The sequence below is a fragment of the Mesocricetus auratus genome, unplaced genomic scaffold, assembly GCF_017639785.1.
Source record: "Mesocricetus auratus isolate SY011 unplaced genomic scaffold, BCM_Maur_2.0 Super-Scaffold_6730, whole genome shotgun sequence".
In the NCBI taxonomy this organism is placed as follows: Eukaryota; Metazoa; Chordata; class Mammalia; order Rodentia; family Cricetidae; genus Mesocricetus; species Mesocricetus auratus.
The window spans coordinates 17581253-17604715 of NW_024429184.1; the positions used below are offsets into that span (position 1 = coordinate 17581253).

The 23463-nt window shown below is 50.6% G+C and overlaps 1 protein-coding gene and 1 long non-coding RNA gene across 6 annotated transcripts; one reads left to right on the forward strand and one right to left on the reverse strand.

The window, feature by feature from the left end:
• Positions 1–1362: 1362 nt before the first annotated feature.
• Positions 1363–12704, reverse strand: LOC106021830. Its single transcript, XR_001196984.3, has 4 exons — positions 12599–12704; positions 12152–12262; positions 2587–2688; positions 1363–1930 (listed from the first exon to the last, which is right to left on the reverse strand). It is a non-coding gene; the product is annotated as an uncharacterized LOC106021830 (long non-coding RNA).
• Aqp7 (aquaporin 7) lies at positions 9869–23293 on the forward strand. Of its 5 annotated transcripts, none has more exons than XM_040740103.1 (8): positions 9870–10021; positions 10933–11009; positions 12830–12947; positions 21138–21264; positions 21662–21799; positions 22002–22120; positions 22262–22479; positions 22762–23293. In XM_040740103.1, exons 2-8 carry the CDS (start codon positions 10984–10986, stop codon positions 23237–23239), a joined length of 1224 nt encoding a protein of 407 aa, XP_040596037.1. In that variant the 5' UTR covers positions 9870–10021; positions 10933–10983; the 3' UTR covers positions 23240–23293. The 5 variants fall into 5 exon arrangements, with proteins under 5 accessions (XP_040596065.1, XP_040596037.1, XP_040596055.1 ...); XM_040740121.1 differs by having other exon boundaries at positions 12860–12947; XM_040740111.1 differs by lacking the exon at positions 9870–10021 and adding an exon at positions 10028–10171.
• Positions 23294–23463: the final 170 nt, after the last annotated feature.

The following is a 23463-nucleotide window of genomic DNA, read 5'->3' on the forward strand; positions in this document are numbered from 1 at the left end:
TACCTGGCAAATTCAGGCCTGCTAGGAAGACACAGTGAGATCACATTGTAGCAGCCTATTTATTTTGAGACAAGGCTTTTCTATGTATTTCTGGCTGTCCTGGAGCTCGCTCTGTAGTCAAGGCTGACTTTGAACTCACAGAGATCCACCTGCTTCTGCCTCCCGTGTGCTGCTGGGGTTAAAGGCTTGCACCACTAACCTGGCTAGACCATGTTTTTAATAAACACTAGGAGCTGGTGAGACTGCTCCGAAGTTAACAGCACTTGCTACTCCTGTAGGGGTGGCTCTCAATCACCGGTAACTCCAGCTCTGGGGCAATTAATGCCTCCAGCCTCCAGGGGCACCTGTGTATGCGCGCTCTGTGTTTCTGTCTCTGTCTCTGTGTCTGTGTCTGTGTCTGTCTCTGTCTCTGTGTCTGTCTCTGTGTCTGTCTCTGTCTCTGTCTCTCTCTCTGTCTCTCTGTCTCTGTCTCTGTCTCTGTCTCTCTCTCTCTCTCTGTCTCTCTGTCTCTGTCTCTGTCTCTGCCTCTCTTTCTTTCCCCCTCCCCTCTCACACACATACTAAATCTTTTTTTTTTTTGTATAATTTTTTAAAATGTGCATTGGTGTTTTGCCTGAAACTGGAGTTTTAGACAGTTGTGAGCTGCCACGTGGGTGCTAGGAATTGCACCTGGATCCTCTGGGAGATCAGTGGATGCTCTTAATGGCTGAGTATTCTTCCCAGTCCCTTAAAAATAAACCTTAAAAGAAAAACAAAGCCGGTGGTGGCGCACGCCTTTAATCCCAGCACTTGGGAGGCAGAGGCAGGCGGATCTCTGTGAGTTTGAGGCCAGCCTGGTCTACAAAGCTACACAGAGAAACCCTGTTTTGAAAAACCAAACAATAACAACAACAACAACAACAACAACAAACAAAACCTACAAAACTACCAAACAAGCCAGGAGAGCTGGCTCAGCAGTTAGAGCTGTTTCCACTCTCGCAGAGGACCTGAGTCCCGTTCCCAGCGCGCACATCAGGAGGCCCACAAGCATCTGTAAGTCCAGCTCTGGGGATCTGACACCGGTTCTGGCTCTGCAAGCACTCCATCCACGTGAACAACCCACACACCAGTCGTTATGTGTAGGTGCTGCCAGGCCTACATGCTTTGAACCACAAGAAACTCCTGAGTTGTTTATATATAACACTGCGGGCCAACAGGAGCTCAGGACCTCCTATCAGCAGGCGTTTCTGTGCAGCACGTAATCACTGTTCTCCTTCTTAGGGTCAACACACACACACACACACACAAACACACACACACTTTGATGCTTTTTTATAATGTCATTAGTCCACGCCATAAAAATTAAAAAAAAAAGACGGCAAATTCTCACTCATGATTTTTTTTTACTGTGGTGGGTGGGGGAAGCCAGTATGCACGTTGCCTAGGCTGCAGGGGAAGCTGTCCAGGGACGGAGCGTGTGAGGCAGGTGAGAAGGCTCAGGGTCTGTGCTGAGAGAAACAGACCCCGAGATGACAGTTTTCTCCCTCCGTGTGGCATCCTTGTTGTTCATGCTCAGATATACACTGGGGCATCCTCCAGCTGGGCTGGGAGCCAGGACACCTGAGTTTGACTCATCCTGGATGCTGGGCTGTGCCAGGAGCAGAAGAGACTGTGTCTGCCTGCCTAGCCCGGCTGGCCCAGCCTGCACCGCAGGGACCAGTGTGGGTGTGGGAGGCCCCCTTGAATGACACAGGGAGAGGCCCAGGAACAGGGAAGGTCCCACCCTGCTTGGGGGCCTTCCTGACTGAGGCTCAGAGCCCATGGATGTTGGCATCCCAGACGCTGCCCACACAGACCTCTGAGCAGGCTCCATGCAGCCACTGGAAAGTTGGCTCTGTTCTGTCTTCCCCAGGCTCCCAAGGCCGTTTCAAAGTTGCTGGGGTCTCTGCACCTGTTTATCCCCAAAAGACAGATGTGTGGCAAAGATGTCAGGGGGTGGCTGGCCTCCCCTACTTGCAGGGAGGCTTCTCAGCTGGGAGCCCCCAGTGGATGTGGGGTTGGGGGCGTCAGTCAGTGAGTCACATAAGCTGGAGCTATGTGGCCTCTGGGCCTGCCTCCTTCCTCAGGCTGAGCAGGCAGCAAAGAGTGTGGCTTGCCTGGGGGAGCTGAGTTGGGCTCCTTGCCCACCTCAAGCCCACTGTTCCAGGCCCACAACCCCGGACCAAATCAGATAGGACACGTTCCCATAGCAAGCTGCCTGCTGACTGGACCATGCTGACGCAGGCAGGAAAATATTAACCCAGCCCAATAGGCGCATGCTCACGTGTGCGTAACTCTGTGTGTGTGTGTGTGTGTGTGTGTGTATGTGTGTGTGTGTGTGTGTGTGTGTGTGTGTGTTTGCCCGCATGTGTGAAACTAAACACAGAAGAGTCATGTTTGGTGGTCCACACCTGTAATCCCAGCTCTGGAGTCCAAGGCAACAGGATCCAAGGCAACAGGATTCTGAGGCCAGTCGGGGATACACACAGGCCTTGTCTCAAAAAACCAACCAACAAACAAACAAAAACCAGAAACCAAAACAGGAAAGCCAGGTGTGGTGGTACTCACCTATGATCTCATGACCTCAGCACCCGAGAGGTGGAATCAGGAAGATCAGAAGTTGTAGGCCACATATAGCTAGTTCTGGGTTAGCGAGGGCTGCTTGAGAGCCTGGATCAAAAACCAGAAACGGGACCCGTGAGGTAGCTCAACTGATGGGACCAGTGAGGTAGCTCAATGGGGCAGGGGTGTACCACCAAGTCTGATGAAAGGAATTTGCCCTCAGGGATCCACACGATGGAAGGAAAACCACATCCCAATTTGCCCTCAGACCTCCACATATGTGTGCCTGTCTGTGTTGCGGAATAATCTTTTCATACGCTGTGAAGATTTGTCACTTGGATTGGTTTAGTAAAAAGCAGAATGGTCAACAGCTAGGCAGGGTTTTCAAGGCAGAGAGGAAGCTGGAGAGAAGGCAGAGAGGCAGAGTCGGACTGTCACATTTCTTAGTGCACAAAAAGATTATTCCACAACATGTTTGTCTACACCTCCCTACTTAAAAAAAAAGAAAGAAAAGAAAAGAAAAAAGTTAAACCATATAAAAATGGTGGTAAGTGGGGACACACGCCTTTAATCCCAGCACTAAGGAGGCAAAGGCAGGTGGATCTCTGTGAGTTTGAGGCCAGCCTGATCTACAGAGTGAGTTCTAGGACAGCCTCCAAAGCTATAGGGAAACCCTGTCCTGAACAACACACACACACACACACACACACACACACACACACACACACACACACACTTCCATTCTTCTCATATGTCCAGACCCTGTGCTATCTCCCCAGCTGCCTCTGTCCATGAGTGAGCCTCCTCTAGGCTTCCGAAGCCTTCCTTTGGAGCTTATACTAGGAAGAAAAGGCCTGCGTTGTCTGGTTGGCCCCTGATGTTCAGTCAAGCAGTTTGACACTGGCTCGTCCCTTCCTTTTTATTTTGAGACAGGGTCTCACTATTTGCAGGCTTTGCAGGTTTGGAACTCACAACTCACACAGACCCTCCTGCCTCTGCCTCCCGAGTGCTGGGATTAAATTTCTTTTGAAATTTTCTCATTTATTAATTTATTTTTTACATTCCATGGCCTACTTATTTTTGAGACATCATCTCACAGTATAGCCTTAGTTGGCTTGCTACTTGCTACATAGCTCAAGCTGGCCTTCACATGGGCTTAAGGACTGGCTTTAAATTCTTATTCCTCAGGGCTGGGGAGCACTTGCTTAACATGTGGGAGGCACTAGGTTCAATTAAAAAGTTACATGTGCTCGTGCACACACAGACACATGGGTCTTTTAGCGGCATTCCATCCCTTGGGCAAATTGCAGGATGCTTGGTCCTGCCTGCCTCATCACCCCAGCATTACCGCCATGTTCTCTGTCCTCAAAGCTGTCTATGACTTCGGGAAGATGACCTGAGGTGACTAGGGCTGAAGGAATTCTGGCAACGGGCAAATGTCAGGGTTGAGTGCATCCCCTGCGTGACCTTGGGAAAGGAAACTCAGTTTCCCTTCCTGAAAATGGAAGTGGGTGAGGATGTGGCTCAGGGGTAGAGAAATTTGTCTAGGATGTGTAATGCCCTGGGTTCCATCTTCAGCACTCCATAAAATGAAAGGAAACCATTCATAAGTGGAGACGATCTAACCACCTGTCACTAGGGGAGTCCACACAGCAAATCTGCTAAGTAGATTTCAGGAGGCTGCGCACCTACGTCAGAATGAAAAGAAATTACGTCAAAACCTCATGCCTTTGGGTGTTGTGATGGTGGATCCCAGCATCCATGGGGTAGAGGCCGGCAGAGCTCTGTGACTTTGAAGCCAGCATGGTCTCCATAGTGAGTTCCAGGTCAGTCAGGGCTACATAGTATGACCTTGTCTCAAAAACCAGACGCCCTCTGTGAGTACTGTTTATTTACTTTACAAAGTGTCAGGGGATATGCGTATGTGTGAACACAGAAAAGATTAGATCTATCAGAAGGTCAACAGTAGCTGTCAGTGAACAGAAACAGGTCTATAAAGGTTCTTTTGGCCCTTTTGTATTTCAAGTGAGTAAGTAGTAAAAGAAAACAATTTTAATCTTTTCCCCTTCACAAAATTTCTGGCCCAATAGACAATGATTATAATGAACGTGTTTGGCTATGTGTCTGTAAATAGTTAAATTTTCAGATAGGGAAACGTTAGTGTTTCCAGTCACCACTTGGCTCTGTCAGATCCTTAGTGCGTACTGAGTGAGAGGTCAGTGGACAGTAGGTGACGGCCAACTTCATTAGCAAACAGCTGGACAGCAGACAAAAATAGAGTCAGAAACTTGTCTATGGTCTGGTGCAATGCTGGTATCTCATGTCTTTAATCCCAGTTCTTGGGAGGCAGAGGCAGGTGGATCTCTGTGACCTTGAGGTCAGCCTGGTCAAATTGGTAAGTTTCAAGCCAGTCAGTGCTACATAGTGAGACCATGTCTAAAAGGGGAAAAATTATTTATGGAGATATGGTCTTGCTCAGGTTAGCCTGGAAGGCACTGTATAGCTTAGGTTGCTCTCAAACAAGGCTCTCCCCTGCCTTAGCCACATGAATGCTAGAACTATAGGCAGGAGCTACCAAGCCAATATTTTTGTATTTTTTTTCCAGTGCTGGGGTTTGATCTCTCCCACACCCTCACCCCTCTTTTTATGTTTCTTGAGACAGTGTCTCTCTGTGTAGCCTTGGCTGCCCTCGACCTCACCGAGATCCGCCTGCCCCTGCCTCCCAAGTGCTGGGATTAAAGGGGTAACTACCAATACTACAATTCATTTTCAGCGGTGTCATCAGCCCCTGCCACGTTAGTTTTTGACCTCCTGGTCTGCTTCTGCCTTCACAAACTTATTTCCATCGCCGAGCAGGAAGCGCTCATACCCTCTGGCCCCAATTCACAATCAGGTGGAGGAGCAGCCGCTTGCAGCTAAGACCAAACTCTAGTCAACAGCAAGACACCAGAGAGAGTGGCTAGACTTGACAAGTGAAAGATATAGGGTGGCCAGTTAGAGAATTTCAGGGGGATGGGGTTGAAGAGATGGCTCATTGTTACCCAACACCTGAGTTCAAGTTCCAGGACCCTCATGGTGGAAGGAGAGAACCAACTCCTGTGGGTCAGCCTCTGACCACCTTCTGCACCCCTACTCACTTCTCATAGGGAATGGTGGCACACGACTTTGGGGAAGGACATGAGGATGTCTGGGAGTTCAAAACTACCCAGATATACATAGTGACTTCCCAGCCAGCCTGGGCAACACACAACACAGTGAGACTCCATCTCAACACACACTCTCATACACACACACACACACACACACACACACACACACCAAAACCCAAGCCAATCAACTAAACAAACAAAAAATCCCAAACCACCCACACAAAATAAATAAAAACTTCAGGGGGTGTAGCTCAGTAGTAAAGCATTGTTTTTATGCTTTTTTTTGTTTGTTTTTGGTTAGCAGTAATAGTGCCTCAGCTAACCCTCATTGGTTATGATACTGACATTTTGCAAAGCTTGTTGGTGTTTCTTAATCTTTATTTATTTATTTATTTATTTTGAGACAGAGTCTTCCTACATAGCGCTGGCTGTCCTGGAACTCACTCTGTAGATCAGGCTGACCTCAAACTCACAGAGATCTGTCTGCCTCTGCCAGCCAAGTGCTGAGATTAAAGGCGTGGCTACCATACGCTGCTTGATTGATTGTGCTTTTCAAAACAATATTACATTGTTGTTGTTGTTGTTGTTTTGGTATGCGTCTGTTGGGCTCAGTTTTCTCCTTCCACTATTTGAGTCCTAGGATGAAACTCAGGTCAGCAGGCTTGCACTCACTCAGACATCGTTTTATTTTGTGGGTGTGGGTGTGTTTTGCCTGCATGCGTCTGCACATCACGTGCAGTGCCCACAGGCCCGAAGGGTGTCAGATCTTCTGGAGTTACAGACAGTTGTTGCCTTCCACGTGGGTGCTGGGACTCGAACCTGGGTCCTCTGGAAGAGCCCAGCTTTGTTTCCCCCTCTGCTTTATTGTTTTGAGACAGAATCTTGTCTTGCTCTACAGTCCTGGCTGGCCTGGTACTTGTTCTGTGGCTTAGCCTGGCTTCAAATTTGTGATCCTCCTGCCTCAGCTTCACCAGAGCTGGGATTAAAGGTGACGAAGACCTGGGGCTGATCCCTGGCGCACAAATAAACACACACACTGTTCAGAGAAACAACGAGAAAAGGTTTCAACTATACATAGATCCCAAACACTGCAAACACTGTTTCTCCGAAGCTCACATTTAACTGTCTTGTATTTTGTTTGGAACCCTACTCAGCTAACCCTCAGGAGAAAGGACTCTGGGTGTGTCCTCTCCATCCCCAATTATCTGCATTGATCCTGTCCAGACTAGCACGATTCATTAATCTGATCTGTATCTCCAATCCTGGTGCCTTTAGCTGCCTCTCCTCTCTCCTCCAAGGAACTGTCTCCTAGCTTGCAGGCTTTCAGCAAGGAGACCACCTTATGCCCCATCTTCTCTCCCTGCCAATGCTCTGCAAACACCTTGCTACTCAACACTGCTACCAGCTGGCTCCACAGCCTCTGGGCAGCCGGGTGCCTAGCCTCCCATCCCCCTCCCACCCATTCCTTCTTAGTCCCCCTGCATCCCACAGTCCTGACCCCACTCCCTGTGATTCCTGGATAACCCTGAGTCATCTGGGCTGATAGCACCTGTTCATCCTTTGACTGGAACCCCTCTGGAATTTGCTGGAAGCCCAGTGTCTCAGTGGTCCAGTAAAGAGGCTTCACTCTGCTCCTGGCTTAGTTAGATCCCTTTAGAGGCTGTGTGGCCCATGGGATAGAGTTGAAATCAGGTAAAAAGTTTCATGGTAATCCAGCCCAAGGCTTTCACCTGTGCAAACCACTATCCATTTCCAAGTTAGATTTTCACAATCCTTTGGGGCTTCAAGCAGCTTCAAGAGGTTCTCTTTCTCGATGGCAGAATCTTGGAGGACTTGTCTTCCATGCCACCTTTCCTGGAAGACTCTTGCCTCTCTAGACCAGATATTCCTTCTGTCTGTTACAGTGGATTCTAAGTATCCTGTGCTTGCCCATGAGACAGATGGTGCTGTGTCCACCTTGGTTCCCACATCCTGCTAAGTAAATGTGCCCCTTGGCCTGACTCTAACATAGTCTAGCTCTCTCTCTTCCTTGTCTAACTGCCAAGCTCTGACTCCATGCGAAACTGTATTTGTGATGAATGAGAGAAGAATCTATTTTGTTTTTTAAAAGTTTATTTATTTGACTCAGTTTCTCTGTTGCCCAGGTATCCTCAAACTCAGTACTCCTGACCCAAGCCTTCCCAGTCCAGGGATTACAAATGTGTGCCACCACACCAGGGTCAATAGCCCCCTACCCTTTTTCCCCCTCCAAGAGAAGGTTTCTCTGTGTAACCCTGTCTGTCCTGGTACTCGCTCTGTGGACCAGGCTGGCCTTGAACTCACAGGATTAAAGGCATGTGCCACCACACCCAGCCCGTCGCTCTCCCTGGACCTTACAGCTCACATAGGGCAGGGGTGAAGAAAGGTGTCTCTCTTTCCCAGCGTGCAGCTCTGCTTTCGTGGAAGAAATGCAGCAGTCTGAGTCCACTCAGTACCTGCTAGGGAGTGAGGCAGAACCTTTGGCCTCTGAGACTGCACTCCTGAGCTGCTGGGAGTGTGGGCCTGCTATGCAGGCTCCAGGCATGGCCTGGCCTTTGGCACCCTCTAGCGGACAGTACTTTTTTGCTCACTTTTCATGCACCCCGCCTCCACACCCGATTCTTTTTTTCTCCTCCTTTCTTTTTATTTATTTATTTTTTGTTTTTGAGACAGGGTTTCTCTGTAGCTTTGGAGCCTGTCCTGGAACTTTCTTTGTAGACCAGGCTGGACTTGAACTTACAGATCCTCCTGCTTCTGCCTCCCGAATGCTGGGACTAAAAGTGTGCAATACTACCGCCCAGCTTTTTTTTTTTTTTTTTTTGGATAGTGTCTTATGTAGCCCAGGATGTCTAGTCTCAAACTTGTTATGTAGTTGAGGGTGACCTTGAACTCCTGGTTGCAAGCATGTGGCTCTTCATTTAGTTTTTGAGACAGAGTCTCATCATATATAGCACCATCTGGCTCAGAACTCACTGTGTAGACCAGGATGACCTCATTTCCCCTGCCTTCCAAGTGCCAGGATTACTGTGTAGCTCTGGATGGCCTGGAATTTACTATGTAGTCCAGGCTGGCCTCGAACTTGTATCTCTCCTGGCTCAGCCTCATGGATGCTGGCTACAGACATGTGCCATCATGTCCAACAATCTCTGGAGGACAGTTTAACTCCCATACAAGACTTTTTGTTTGTTTGTTTTTATTTGAGACAGGGTTTCTCTGTTCTGGAACTCACTCTTTAGACCAGGCTGGCCTGTAATACACAGGGATTCGCCTACTTCTGCCTCCCTAGTTCTGGGATTAAAGGTGTATGCTACCACCCTCCTGGCCCCATACAAGACTATTAGGCAACCACATTTTTAAAAGTATTTTTAAGATTTATTTATTATGTATACAGTTTTCTGCCTGCTTATATACTTGCACGCCAGAAGAGGGCACCAGATCTCATTACAGATGTCTGTGAGCTATCATGTGGTTGCTAGGAATTGAACTTTGGACCAACCTCTGGGCCATCTCTCCAGCCCCGGGAAAGCACATCTTATAACTTCTCCCATCAAGAGGCCATGGGTCTCCCTGGGGTTCCTGCCCATTGCTACCTCTCCAGTAGCAGGCACCCACCTCATGCTTCAGCATGCAGCCCTTGCTGCCACTTCCATGCCCGCCCTGTTCTTCTAGGCCCACCTAGGCCTCTGAATCCAGGGGGCCTCTTTGTAGGTGATCCTCAGGGTCCCTCCAGACCCCACTCATCACTGAGGTCCCAATTTCTTGGACCCCAGGCCCATGTTGGTTTCTCTCATGGAGCCCTGGCCCTGGGATGGGGCCCCCTCCCAGAAGGGGACCCCTTAGGACAAAGTCTGATTTCCCTCACTCTCTTTCAGGTTGGGGGCTCTTTAAGGACTGACCCGTGATCGTTCTAGAAACTTCTACCTGAGGACCCCATCTGCATGGCTATTCTCTACATCCTGGGGCTCAAGACCCTCTGCGCACATCCGCAGGCTGCCTCTGGCCCTGGCCTGAGAGAGAAGCCAGATGCTTGGCTTATCGGATTGGCCTTTCCTCTGGGACTATGACCCGGAAGGCACACCTGGAACTCCATCTCTGACCTCACAAGAGCTGCCTCAGAACTCTGTCTCCATGGTGCTATTGGCAAGCTCAGAGATGCTATTCTGGGCAGTGCGTATGGACTTGGCTTAATCGGCAGGAGCCAAACCTCTGCACTACTGACCTCTCCCCTGGAGGAGCACCACAGGACTCAGGACCACCCTGAGCAGGGCTAAGAGGTAGGCTCTAACTGAGGACTTGCAGATCAGACAGCAGATCTCTAGTGGCAGCTTGAGCCTGCCACAGTGATGGTGGAGCAGAATCTAAGCCAGTTTCCACACTAACGGAAGGGCCCAGACAGAGGCTGAGAAACAGATCAGCAGACTGAGGTAGGCTGGGCCAGCTGGCCTCCTTGGGACAAGCCCACCCGGGACCACGTAGGGGTGACTGTGAGATTGTTTGGGAAAGAAGGTTCATCAGGAGTTTACGTAGGACTCTCTGCTCTGGCTCAGCCCCACATGGACGGATCAGCTGTAACTCGGCGGGGGCAGAGCTGAAGCAGGGATTAGGAGGGTGCCTTGTGCTGTGCCTGGTGGAGTGAGGAGGAACAGCTGAAGATCCCATCCGAAAGGCTGGGCAGAAGGGAAACGGGTCAGAGATGGGTCTACTGCTGGCTTCTTTCCTAGAGTCCTCCTCAGAGGCTGGGCCAGCAAGCAGGGGTTCTGCCACTAGGGTATAAATAGATGATTCGGTCCAGAGACAATTGGGTAGAATCTGGCTGAGAGCCACTCGAGTTACCTTGACAGTATGAGAGAAGCATGCGACACAGGGAAAGTTTTAGGAAATGTGGGAGGGCAGACTTTGGGCATTACATCATCCAGGGCTGGGTGGATGGCAGACTTGGGAAGACCTGGAGGACCTGGGAAGAGCCGGGCCTTGAGGGCTAGGGTCCTGAGACGGCGTGGGTACAGGTGAGTGGGACTGCAGGACCCCTAGCAATTGCTTTAGGCAAACCTCCTCTCTCCCTCCCTCCCACCCCTCTCTCAACTTGTCTGGGTTTGGGGCAGCACTGGTAAGAGCTTCCTGTGGCTTCCTGCCCTGGGAAACTGAGGTCTGCTGGGAATACGGAACCAAGTTCTGTGTCTCTCAGCCCTAGGTTCCTCTCTGAGTCCATAGCATCTAAAAAGCAAGAAGACAAACGATGGCTGAAATATCCCAGCCGAGGCGGTAAGCATCCCGCATACCCCCAAGTCTAGGTCCTTCCTCGCCTCCCTGTCCTGTCCCAGCTTTTCCCTCAGAGCAGGGGCTCTCCTGTGCCCCACCCACCCACCCAGCAGCCCATGGGGCCCAGCCCCTCTGATCTCCCATGCATGACACAACCAAGACCAGGCGGGCCCTGGGCTTAGGGGAAGCTCTGAAGACCAAGACGAGGATCCCGGATTGGCGAACGGGTTCTGACTGTCCCTGGGTAATTGGTACTTCGCTGAACCAAATCCATCAATCTTTTTGACTCTTGGGTTGAAATAAAAGCCAAGTCTTTGCACTGGCCAGGGCTAGGTTCCTCCTTGTTCTCTGCCCCAAGCTTCAATCTCCTCGCTCTCCGAGCTGCACCGACTTCCCTTGCTTCCTGTACTCGTCTCAGACTCTTTCTTCCTGAGGCTCTGTCCTCACGCTTGTTCACACGGTCATCCTCCTCCTCCTCCATCCATTTCCACCGAGGCTTCTCAACAAGGCTTCCGGGGACTACCACCCCACCCTCCCAAACACACTTTGGGTCACACTCCTTTCGAAGACACTGCATTCCCAGTGTCTCCTCTTCTGGCTTCCAGATCTCTGTAGGACTTATTACCCTCTCAGGCAAGCACACTTGTTCATTCCGATCATTGCTTGTGGAATACAGATGTTTGTACCATGCCCTCTCTTGGACTTAAAGACCGAGTGGCTCCTACATTGATGGCATTGCCTCTCAGCCATGTTCTCCTTTCTTGGCTTAAACCCACTTTAAGCAGCTCATATCCCAGGTGAAAATAATTTCTCCATGGGCCCCAGTCTTCCTGTGACCTCAGCTCTGCAGGGGTGCCCCTCTCCTCAGAAGACCATGTCCTTAACCTTGTCCTCTCCACCGTGACTGACTTCTCTCACTGATACCGTAAAATACTTAGATTTCGTGTCTCCCACCATGGAGCCTACCATTACCGTATTTCCCCAAGACCCACCTAGCCACATCCACCCTACTTCTCTTCATCCTCTAGATCCAGCGCCTCCCTACATGCCAACCCTGTATCCCCCTAACAGACACTGGTGCCTGAAACTCACATTTCTTCATCTAACTGACCACCCCAACGAGCTTTTATTGAACAAGCACTTACCAAGTGTCAGGCGCTTTAGGAAGCTTTGATGTCAATCTGGTTAAGGCCAAGAAGTAGATTGCCTGGTTCCCATCCATTCTGCAAATTTCCTGTCCGTCTGTGGGCCTTCCCCTGAGGGCACACAGGGCTGTAAGACCCTGTCCCTCCTTTTTCCTCTTTATTCGTTCACAGGTATCTCCGTGCTGGCCTGGTTGCTAACCCCCTCCCCCACCTTCTGAAGAGCCTCGTATTTGCTCCCAGGCTTCAGTGCCATTCACAGAGCCTGGCACCAGACTTTGCCATGTCTCATGTGCCTGCAGAGTTCCCCACTGCTCCTAAACCCTGGCCGGTGGCCCCAAGCTCTGACTCCCGCAAAGAGGCAGACACGACCCAGCTCAGTGCAGACTGCGCTTCCAGCTCCTGGCCTACCCCCTTTGCAAGGTGGCCGCAGCGGTGCTCCCCTCCTACCTGTTCAGCCTGGGGCTGAAGGAAGAGGAGGACTAGCTGGGCCATCTTTCCAGTCCATGTCCCTGTGGCTCTCAGGGGCCTCTCATCCCGGCTTTCTCTGCTGCCCTGGGCAGGAGAAGGTACACGGGGAGAGGCTACCGAGTTACCCATTAACTCAGCCCTGTGTGGAAGGGCCGATGGGCAGGAGGCAGACTTGAATCTTGTGTTTGTTGGCTTGGTCTGCTGCTTCAGGTCCATCCAGAACTCCACTATGTCCCCTAGGCCTATCCTCAGGAACATACAATCAATCCTGCAGAGGGAGATGGTACGAGAGTTCCTGGCTGAGTCCATGAGCACCTATGTCATGATGGTGAGTGGGCGGGTGGCCTTGGGTGGATTGGGGGTCGTTCTTCACCTCTTCACGTTGTTGACCCCAGGGGCCATACCTTTCCTTCCTCTGTCTCTGGGGGGGGCGTGGGAAAGAAGCAGACACGCAAGTCTTTGGGGACAGAAAAGGGCCTATGATAGGCCAGGAGAGAGTGGGGCCGGGGGCTGGTGAGTGAGGGGCCATCGAGAGACAAGGCATGGTGGTGCGTCTGTGCTGTCAGTATTTGGGAGACGGAGGCAGAAGGATTGAAGCAAATTTGAGGCCAGCCTAGTGTACATAGCAAGTTCTAAGCCGGTCAGTGTTACATGAAGGAACTGTCTCAAAATGACACAAAAGCTGGGCGGTGGTGGTGCACACCTTTAATCCCAGCACTGGGGAGGCAGAGGCAGGCGGATCTCTGTGAGTTTGAGGCCAGCCTGGTCTACAAAGCTACACAGAGAAATCCTGTCTTGAAAAACAAACAAAAAACAAGACCAAAACAAAACACACTGAATCAGCAAGCCAAACAAAAACGAGAAAAGGAGGAAAGACCTGGGCGCGTCTGCACTATGAATCTGAGGTGGGGCAGTTGGGAGTTTGAGTCCTTTGTCTTGTTGCTACATAGCAAGTTCAGGACCAGTCTTGGGCTACATAATGAAAGGTTGGGAGACCTTTGAGAATTGGTGTGAGAGAAATGGGGAGGTTATCAAGCAGGGAAATGAAGGGAAAGCAAATGGCTCAGCAGGTAAAGATGCTTGGTGAGCAAGTCTGACCGATGACTCGAGCCTGAACTCCACAAGGTTGTCCTGAGATCTCCACACAGGCACTGGGGCGTGTACACAGTACTGCTGCCTCTCTCTCTCTCTCTCTCTCTCTCTCTCTCTCTCTCTCTCTCTCTCTCTCTCTCTCTCTCACACACACACACACACACACACACACACACACACACACTTTTAAAAACTAGTAGAATGCTATGGTTGTATTTGGATTTCGGAAGGTAATTGTGGAAAGGAACCAATCATCAGGCTGTTAGCGTCCTGGAGGTTGGAGACTGGGTGGTGATGGAGGGTAAGCTCTTAGGGGCCCCTCTGGAACATGGCCCCAGCACAGGCCCAGGGGAGAAGTTACTTTGGATAGATGAGATGTGGAGAGATTCTGGAGGTAGTTAAATAGGGGGCGCTGGCGCTCAAGGGAGGCTCAGTGGAGGAGGTAAAGTTCACTATGGCACTATGGCGGGCAGTTATAAAAACTTCAGAATTAATGACATGGGAGGGACTCTGGACACCTAGGCTCTTATCCTAACCCTGGCTGTCAACGATTGGCTGGAGCAAGTCTCTCCTTGGCTCCAAGCCTGACTTCCCAGTTTCCTAGTGTGGAATTCCAGTTCCGGGCTTGGGAGTTGGGTCTGAGTTCTGGTTCAGCCGTATAATGTTCCAGGTACATTTTTTTTTGTTTTTTTGTTTTTTGAGACAGGGTTTCTCTGTATTGTTTTGGAGGCTGTCGGTCCAGCCTGGCCTCGAACTCACAGAGATCTGCCTGCCTCTGCCTCCCGAGTGCTGGGATTAAAGGCGTGCGCCACCAGCGCCCGGCTCCTGGTACATTTTAATAGTTCATGGAGTTAGATTCTTTGTTGAAAAAAATGTAAAACTGGCATTAAGCTGGAAGACTCACATGAAGGAGGCCAAAGGTCAACACCCAGTATATATTGTACATAAATATGGTTGGTTCCTTGTTATTTATTTATTATTTTGCTTTTTTAAGAGTTTATTTTTAGCTTTATACACAGGTGTGTGGGTATTGCATGCCAATGTAGGTATCTGTGGAGACCGGAAGAGAGGGTTGGCTCTCCTGTGAGCTGCCTGATGTGGTGCTGGGAACTGAACCTGGGTCCTCTGGAAGAGCAGCCAGTGTTCTAAACCTCTGAGCCATCTCTCCAGCCTGAGTTGTTTATTTTATTATTTTTGTTTTGTTTTTTGAGACAGAATTTCTCTGTGTAATAGTCCTGGCTGTCCTGGAACTCACTCTATAGACCAGACTGGTCTCAAACTCCTAGAGATCTGCCTGCCTCTGTTTCCCAAGTGCTGGGATTAAAGGTGTGCGCCACCACTGCCTAGCCAGCCAGGGTTTTTTAAAAATTAAAAAAAGTTTTTACAAAACTGTGCATGTGTGTGTGTGTGCGTGTGTGCGTGTGTCTGTGTGTGTGTGTGTGCGTGTGTGCGTGTGTCTGTGTCTGTGTGTGCACCACTAGGTTCCTTATTATTTTGACAGGCACTCTTGATACTCTCCTCTCCACATCCCTCTCCTCCATCCTTACCTTCTTGGGCTCCTGAGTTGTGGGGAGGATAACCTGATCTTGTCCCTCCTTAACCCAGGGCAAAGTAATTCATTTATGACAAGACATTCCAGCCTTATGAAGGCTGTTAAACCTTGGAATGCCGGAGGCTGGAGGGTGCCTAGGGACGCAGCGACTGCCCGTGGCTTGACACATGGGGACGCAGCCACTGCCCGTGGCTTGACACATGCCTGCATCTGCTTTCTTTTCTTTCTTTCTTTCTTTCTTTCTTTCTTTCTTTCTTTCTCTCTCTCTCTCTCTCTCTCTCTCTCTCTCTCTCTCTCTCTCTCTCTCTCTCTCTCTCTCTCTCTCTCTCTCTCTCTCTCTCTCTCTCTCTCTCTCTCTCTCTCTCTCTCTCTCTCTCTCTCTCTCTCTCTCTCTCTCTCTCTCTCTCTCTCTCTCTCTCTCTCTCTCTCTCTCTCTCTCTCTTTCTTTCTTTCTTTTTTGCTGGTGCCAGGGACCAATCCTGAAACTTGTACATTCAGCGGGTACTCTACCACTGCGTTACAAGTCATGCTCCTAGTCCTTCCTTTTGAATTCTTTAACTAAACATTTTCTTTTGGCACGTGTGTGGGCACACATTTTGTGTGGCACAAGCAGGCCCCACTGAGAGTTGGGAGGCCAGAGGACAACTCGCGGAGTGGCTGTCTTCTTCTGTGGGGCGGGTCTCGGGGACAGAACCCCGGCAGCCAGGCTTGGCGGCACGTGTTTTCACCTGGGAGTCATCTCAGCAGATTTCCGCCTTTACACTTTTTATTTATTTATTTAAAACAGGATTTTTTTCTGCGTCACCTCAGCTGATTTCTATCCTGAACGTCTCCTGCTCCAGCCTCCTGAGAGCTGGGATTAAGGGTGTGTGCCACCACGCTAGGCTTCTGTTGTCTTCTACTTTGGTGATTATTGATCCCCTACTGCATTCCGAGCACTAGGATGCTAAGTCCCTCGCATGCAGCACCTCTCCAAATCTTTGCAATGGCCTATGAGATTGGTACTGTTATCATTATTTCAGACAGGCTCTCTCTGCATAGCCCTGGCTGTCCTGGGACCCCCTATGTAGACCAGGCTGGCCTCAAACTCAGTCACCTGCCTGCCTCTGCCCCCTGAGTGCTGGGATTAAGGATGTGTGCCATCATGCCCGGCTGGAGATAGGTACTATTATCACGCCCATTTTACGGCTGGGGAAATGAGGTTCTATGAGACTAAGTCTCCTGTCAAAGTCTAAAGCAAATCCGGGCCAGTCTGATGTCTGTCTTGATCTTTTATCTTTTTGCTCTACTGCTCAGCTTAGAGACGGCAAGCTTGCTGCCTCTCTTCCAGGTGGGCGGGGTGCTTGCTCTCAGTCTCTGGGAAGTTCAAGAACACCTCCTGGCCTTCAGGCCCCATCTGTCCACTGATTTTCTGCGAGGGTTCAGAAGGACCGCTTGTAAAAAGAACTTTCTGAAGCTAAACTTCTGGAGGACACTGTGCTGTTGCTGTTATTTTTAATTCCTTGTCTTGTGCCAACGAGCGGGAGCTTTTTTGGTTATAGGAAGCTCAGTGAATCACCAGGGCAAAGGTTGTGCCAGAAAAGGTCAGTGTGACCTTGGGCCCTGTTACGGCAGCTGGGATGAGGTTGTTGTTCAGAGCTGGCTTCCTGGCTGTTGCTGGCACTTTGACGGGCTGGGCTGCATTCACTGACCAGGGAGGGGAGGGGCTGGAACCATTGGGGCCCTGGAAACCTGGCTGCACTTGTGAATTACAGGGCGAGGATTGCAAACTCCCGTGCCTCGGACAGACAGCAGGGTGCAAAGGGCTCTGGTCCCCGTCTGTTATAAGGGTGCCGCCACTACTGTCCAGCTGTCGGTTGTCATGGAGAGTGGGATGAAGGCCATTATTCCTGGATTGTCTCGTTTTCCAAGAGCAGCTGAAATTTCCAGAGTCAGTCATTCAGACAAAAGTTGTGTGCCGGGTGGATCAGGGGCACTGGGTGGACCCGGCAGCAGGATCCCATCTTGTGAAGCTGGTCCACGAGTTCATCACCATTAGCAAAGGGTTTTGAAGCTAGGTGTGGTGGCACATGCGTGTAACCCCAGAGCTCCAGGAGCCGAGGCAGGAGGATTGCCATGAGAAGGCCTGTCTCAAGATCAAACAACCAAGTCAGTGGCTTTGACATGAGGCGGATGGAGGTAGCACCTCCTGCCTAAAGCCCTGCACACCTGTCCAGGCCTGGCCACGTTGTGCATCTCCCAGCTGTCAGCCCGGCTTGGTCTTCCACACCCATGGAGTCCTGTTTTCTCATGCTGCATCCTCCAGACTGCAAGTCAGGCCATCCCTGCCTTCCCCTGCACCTGACCTGGGCTCCTGTGAGCCCGGTCAACTCTTGGGGTTGTTTCACTTCCCCCCTAAGGTTTTTGTTTGCTTGCTGTTTTTAAAATTATTTTGAGGTGTGTGTGTGTGTGCGCGCGCATGTGTGTGTATACCGGTGTGTATGTGCATGTGAGTTCGGGTGCCCACGGAGACCAGAGGCATTAGATTCCCCTGAAGATGGGGCTGCAGGCAGCTGTGAGCCAGCTGGCATGGGTACTCAGGCCCGAACTCAGATCCTCTGCGAGGGTGAGCTCCTTGCCACTAGCCATCGTTTTGTTTGTATTTTTAGACAGGGTCTCACTATGTAGTCCAGGCTAGCCCCAGGCGTGTACTACTCTGCCCAGGTGGCTTGCTTGTCTTCCACTTTCCCTGTGTGGTGTGTGTATGCATGTGGAGGCCAAAGATTCATGTCAAGAGCCCTCACCCTTCCCCCCTACTGAGACAGGGTCTCTCCGTCAAACTTAGAGCTTGCTGATGTGGCTAGTTTTCTGACCGATCACTCTGGGGATATTCCCTGTCTTTGCCTTCTGAGGTTGGAATCACCCATGGGTCACCACACCACGATTCAGCATTTAAGTGGGCCTCTGGGGATTTGAACTCTGGTCCTCACACTTAAATGGCATGTGCTTTATTTAACCGCTAAGCCATCTCCCCAGCTCCCTCCCCTCTTTTTTAGAGACAAGGTCTACATTTATAGCCCTGGGCCCTGGTTAGCCTGGAAGATAAAACATGATGGTTTGAATTTAGGACAACCCTCTGCCTCTGGAGAGTGGGGATTACAGATGTGCATCACCATGCTTGGCCTGGATCTTCACAACTGCCCCACACACACTCTGAAAAGGGCTTGATCTCTGGCTCACCAGAGAAAATCATCAGGGGGCTCCCTGTACCCCAGATCCTCCCTCTCCTGCGCCCCTCAGCTGTGATCTGTGCCTGTACCCACCTGTGACCTGTGACCTGTGACCTGTGCCCACCTCCCCTCAGATAGAGCAGATACCTCCTTCCTCCACCTCTGAACCCGCCTGCACAGGCCTTATTCCATTTCACTCTCCTCTCTGTCTCTCTGTCTCTGTGTCTGTCTGTCTCTGACTCTCTCTCTGCCTGTGAGCATATCAAAGTCTCCCTACCCAAAACAACACCAGACACAAACATGCCACCGGTCTCTACCAGCTCCTTCCAATTCCTCCTTATCTTTTGGCGTTGTGGTTCAATAGCGCAACCCTTCCCTTGCATGAATGAGGGCCTGAATTTCACCCTCAGCGCCTCAGACAAGAGGAATTCAACAACGCTGTCCCTCAGAACAATCTGTGCAGGAGACAGTGATTTGTGCCTGATCAGGATAGTAGAGCTGAGGAGCTTAAAGCTACTCTGCACAATACAGAGAGGCCTCGTGTCCAAAAACACAAACCAGAAGATTAGACTCTTCCTCGCCACCATGACCTCTCAATCTCCAGACTCAGCCACTGTCCGAAGGGCCTGACCACATGGCGCTCGGTGCCTTTCAAATGACTCTTGGAGTGTCACACCGCAGGACTGCTCTTTAGACCTTTATACATGTGACTCAGGCTGCCAAGACAGAGCTACTCTGCCCTCCTCAGGACGCCATCTCTCCCTGGCATCCATGACATTATTTCTCCATTTGCCATTTCAAAATATGCTTCAGTCGAGATTTATAACACCCAGCATGAGTCCTGTACAGGTCCAGCCCGATGCCCTCTCCTGGCATCATCAACCGCTATTGAAGTTGGTTTCAGCTCTCGCACTCACAATTCCTTAGGTTTTTTTCCCCTCTCATAACCAAAGGTGTACAAGGGAAATGCAACGAGTCAGGTATGTTTAATATTTTGAGGTAGTCACAATTAAAAGGTTAAAGAAATAGGTGAAATTATTTTGAATCACTATGGTATTTAACCCACATATTCCAAACTTCATGTCAATATGTAGTCAGTGGATGTGACTAAGTATGTGAAATCTGGTGCATATTTTACATTTATGGCCGATCTCTGTTTGTAGTAGCCACACTCAAGCACATAACAGCCATATGTGGTCCCTGACTACCACGTTAGAGCACACATATGTAGACTCTGATTGCCAGCACCCTGATAGTAGAGATCTCTTTACAACACGTGTGCAAACACATGGGCATCTCAAAGGACGCACCATCTGAGTGTAAGTATATTTTTACTTTTAAAAGTTTATTATGGGCTGTGTGGTGGTACCACATGCCTTTAATTCCAGCTTTTGGGAGGCAGAGGCAGGTGGATCTCTGAGTTCTAGGCTAGCCTGGTCTACAGAGAAAGTTCCAGGACAGCCAGAGCTACACAGAGAATCCCTGTGTCAGAAAGAACAAAAGAAGTTTATTATGCAGAAGATAATTTTTCAAGTTGGCTTTCTCCTATTTTGTAGGTTCTGAGATCAAACTCAGGTTGTTTATCTTGGTGGTAAACACATTTTCCTGGTGAGCCATTCTTGCTGGTCCCTTAAATGGGTTATGATGTAGGATCAAGCATTATAGGCAGAGGGGTTTTTGTGTTTGTTTTTTGTATTTTTGACAGGGTTTCTCTCTGTAGCTGTGGCTGTCCTGAAACTCACTCTGTAGATCAGGCTAACCTCCAACTCCTAGAGATCCACCTGCCTCTGCCTCTCAAGTGCTGAGATTAAAAATGTGCACCACCATTACCCGAGTGGTTAGCCTTCCTTCCTTCCTTCCTTCTTTCCTTCCTTCCTTCCTTCCTTCCTTCCTTCCTTCCTTCCTTCCTTCCTTCCCTCCCTCCCTCCCTCCCTCCTTCCTTCCTTCCTTCTTTCCTTCCTTTTTGGTTTCTCTGTGTAGCTTTGGAGTCTGTCCTGGAACTCACTCTGTAGACCAGGCTGGCCTCGAACTCACAGACATCACCTGCCTCTGCCTGCTGAGTGCTGGGATTAAAGGCATGCACCACCACCGCCTGACTCCGGAGGAGTCAGTATTTCTAAGAACACCAAGGCTTTCATAGCAGCAAGTATTGGCATAAAAGACTTTCTAGATTCATGCTTGGCTCATGCCACAGGTGACGTTGACTAGGTCATTCGGTTTCTTTAACGTTTAGATGGCCGTCTGTCAGAAGGGGAGAGCAATAGTTCTTTCAGATGGGTGACTCAAACCTCCTAAGGCAAGCCTGGAGCATGAGATGCTTTGAGGATGGCGATTTACACTGGCTGTCCTCCTTGACGCCCTACGCCCACTCCACACTTCAGGCTTGTCGTGGGTAGCCTCTGACTGTACCATCCTGTACCTGGACCTTTTGTATCCCCTTCAGCCAGCTGTCATTGACTTGGGTCTGAGAGGCCTTGCTAGGAGCCAAGGAGGAAAGTTTGTTAGAAAAGCCTGCAGGAGAAAGCATGGTCTTTATAGGAGATGCTGAGGAGGCCCAGGGATGAGGGAATGGGAGTGGGGTAGTGAGGAGGGGAAACTGAGTTTTGAACCTTGCTCTGATGGGGAATGTTGGGCAGGCAGCTCCCTCAGAAGTCCTCCCTCACAGGTGTTTGGCCTTGGTTCCGTGGCTCATATGGTTCTAGGAGACCAAAAGCTTGGGAGCTATCTTGGTGTCAACTTGGGTTTTGGCTTCGGAGTCACCATGGGAGTGCACGTGGCAGGCGGCATCTCCGGTGAGTGAGCCCACATCTGGTCTTACAAGCAAGGCCACGCCTTTCTGGTGGGCCGTTTCTGTCCCTTTCAGCTAGTGCTGCACCTTCAGGTGACCCACAGGGAGGAGACCACTGTGAAGCCCTTGCCTCTGCCCCGTCTTCCCCAGACTCTTCACGTACCCTTTGACTCACCAAATGTCCTAGCTGGGTTATCTTAAGCAAGGATTTGCCTACTCCATCCTCACTTACCTTATGGCAAAGATGGAGACGGTGGTCCCAGCTGCGTGTGGTCTTTTAAGGGACACTCCACAAACAGTAGCCATTCCTATAGGTTGCGCTATTGCCATCCACATGATTCATTCTGCTGCTTGTTTCTTTACTTTTAACCCCCACCACACCCACGCCTTTCTCACAATAGGGGCCCACATGAACGCAGCGGTGACCTTCACCAACTGTGCCCTGGGCCGGATGCCCTGGAGGAAGTTCCCTATATACGTGCTGGGCCAGTTCCTGGGCTCCTTCTCAGCGGCAGCCACCACCTACTTAATATTCTATAGTGAGTGTCCTTCCGGGTCCTCTGCCTCCAGTCTCTTTTTCTGAACTATGACCAGATCCCATGTCGGTGTCCTGTTCTGGATGAATAGGAACAAAACCCAAAACAACTAGCTGAGTACAGCTGTTGAAGTATTCCCAGCCACTTGCCCACAGCCTCCTGTCCTGGACCCCGCTGGGAATTAACTCAATCTTTGTCCCCACAGGTGCCATTGACCACTTTGCAGGCGGAGACCTGTTGGTGACAGGGCCCTTGTCCACGGCAAACATCTTTGCTACCTATCTCCCCGAGCACATGACGGTGTGGCAGGGCTTCCTGGATGAGGTCAGTGACTACAGGAGGACAGGAGAATTCTGGATGGGATTGCACTGCGACACGTCTCTGCCACTGCAGATCTGGGGTCCTGCCTGAGCACCTCTCACTTGGCTGTGTCCTCAGTAGGTTGCCGTGACATTTGCTCCCCAGGTATTCGTGACTGCGATGCTCCAGCTGTGTCTCTTCGCCATCACGGACAAGAAGAACAGTCCAGCCCTTCATGGGACCGAGGCCCTGGTGATAGGCATCCTCGTTTGTGTCATTGGCGTGTCCCTAGGCATGAACTCGGGATATGCAATCAATCCGTCCCGTGACCTGCCTCCCCGCTTCTTCACTTTCATTGCTGGCTGGGGCAAAAAAGTGTTCAGGTACTGCCCCTCCAGATCCATTCCTGTCTGCTCTCTGGGGGTCCCTGCATGCAGAGGGTATGAGCTGTAATGGCGACACAGGCAGGTCCCATGAAGTCTCCAGGTGATCTGGGATCAGGAGGGGCCCAGAGATCTTCAGATGTGGTTCCTGCTGTTGGACTGTCAACCCTGCCCCTGGTTGAGGCTCAGAGTCCCTTAGGATATGGGGTGGCCTGAGTGGGTCACAAGCGGAATCCTGGGCATCGGTGTCCTCAACAGGCCTCTCCCTCTCTTTGCTTGCAGAGCCGGGGACAACTGGTGGTGGGTGCCAGTGGTGGCTCCCATCGTGGGTGCCTACATAGGAGGCATTGTGTACCTGGGCTTAATTCACTGCAGCATACCTCAGCAACCTCAGAGATTGGAGAATTCTGCAGCAGGGGGCCAGAAGATAACCGCATCACCCGTGGTTCCCCTTACCCGCATCTCTTCTACACCAGCTCCCAACCAACCTGCCCCACTTGCATCACCCATGGTTCCCCTTACCCGCATCTCTTCTACACCCTCTTCTACACAAGCTCCCAACCAACCTGCCCCAATTGCATCATCACCCATGGTTCCCCTTACCCGCATCTCTTCTACACAAGCTCCCAACCAACCTGCCCCAATTGCATCATCACCCATGGTTCCCCTTACCCGCATCTCTTCTACACCCTCTTCTACACAAGCTCCCAACCAACCTGCCCCACTCCCAAGTGGTTCTATGACTCTAGAGCAATTCTAAGTAGAGCTATCTGTGACCACAACCGTATTGCAATAAAGCACACCTTACTTGTAATGACCCTCACTCCCTGGGACCTCCTTCAGCTGGACTCCCTCCTGGGATCTTCCGGGAGCTGTTTTAGCATGGAACTTGTCCTGTGGAGCTGGCTGGCTTTGAACTGGTGGCAATCTTCCTGCCTCTGTCTCCTGAGTGTTGGGGACACAAGCATTTATCACCCTGTCTGG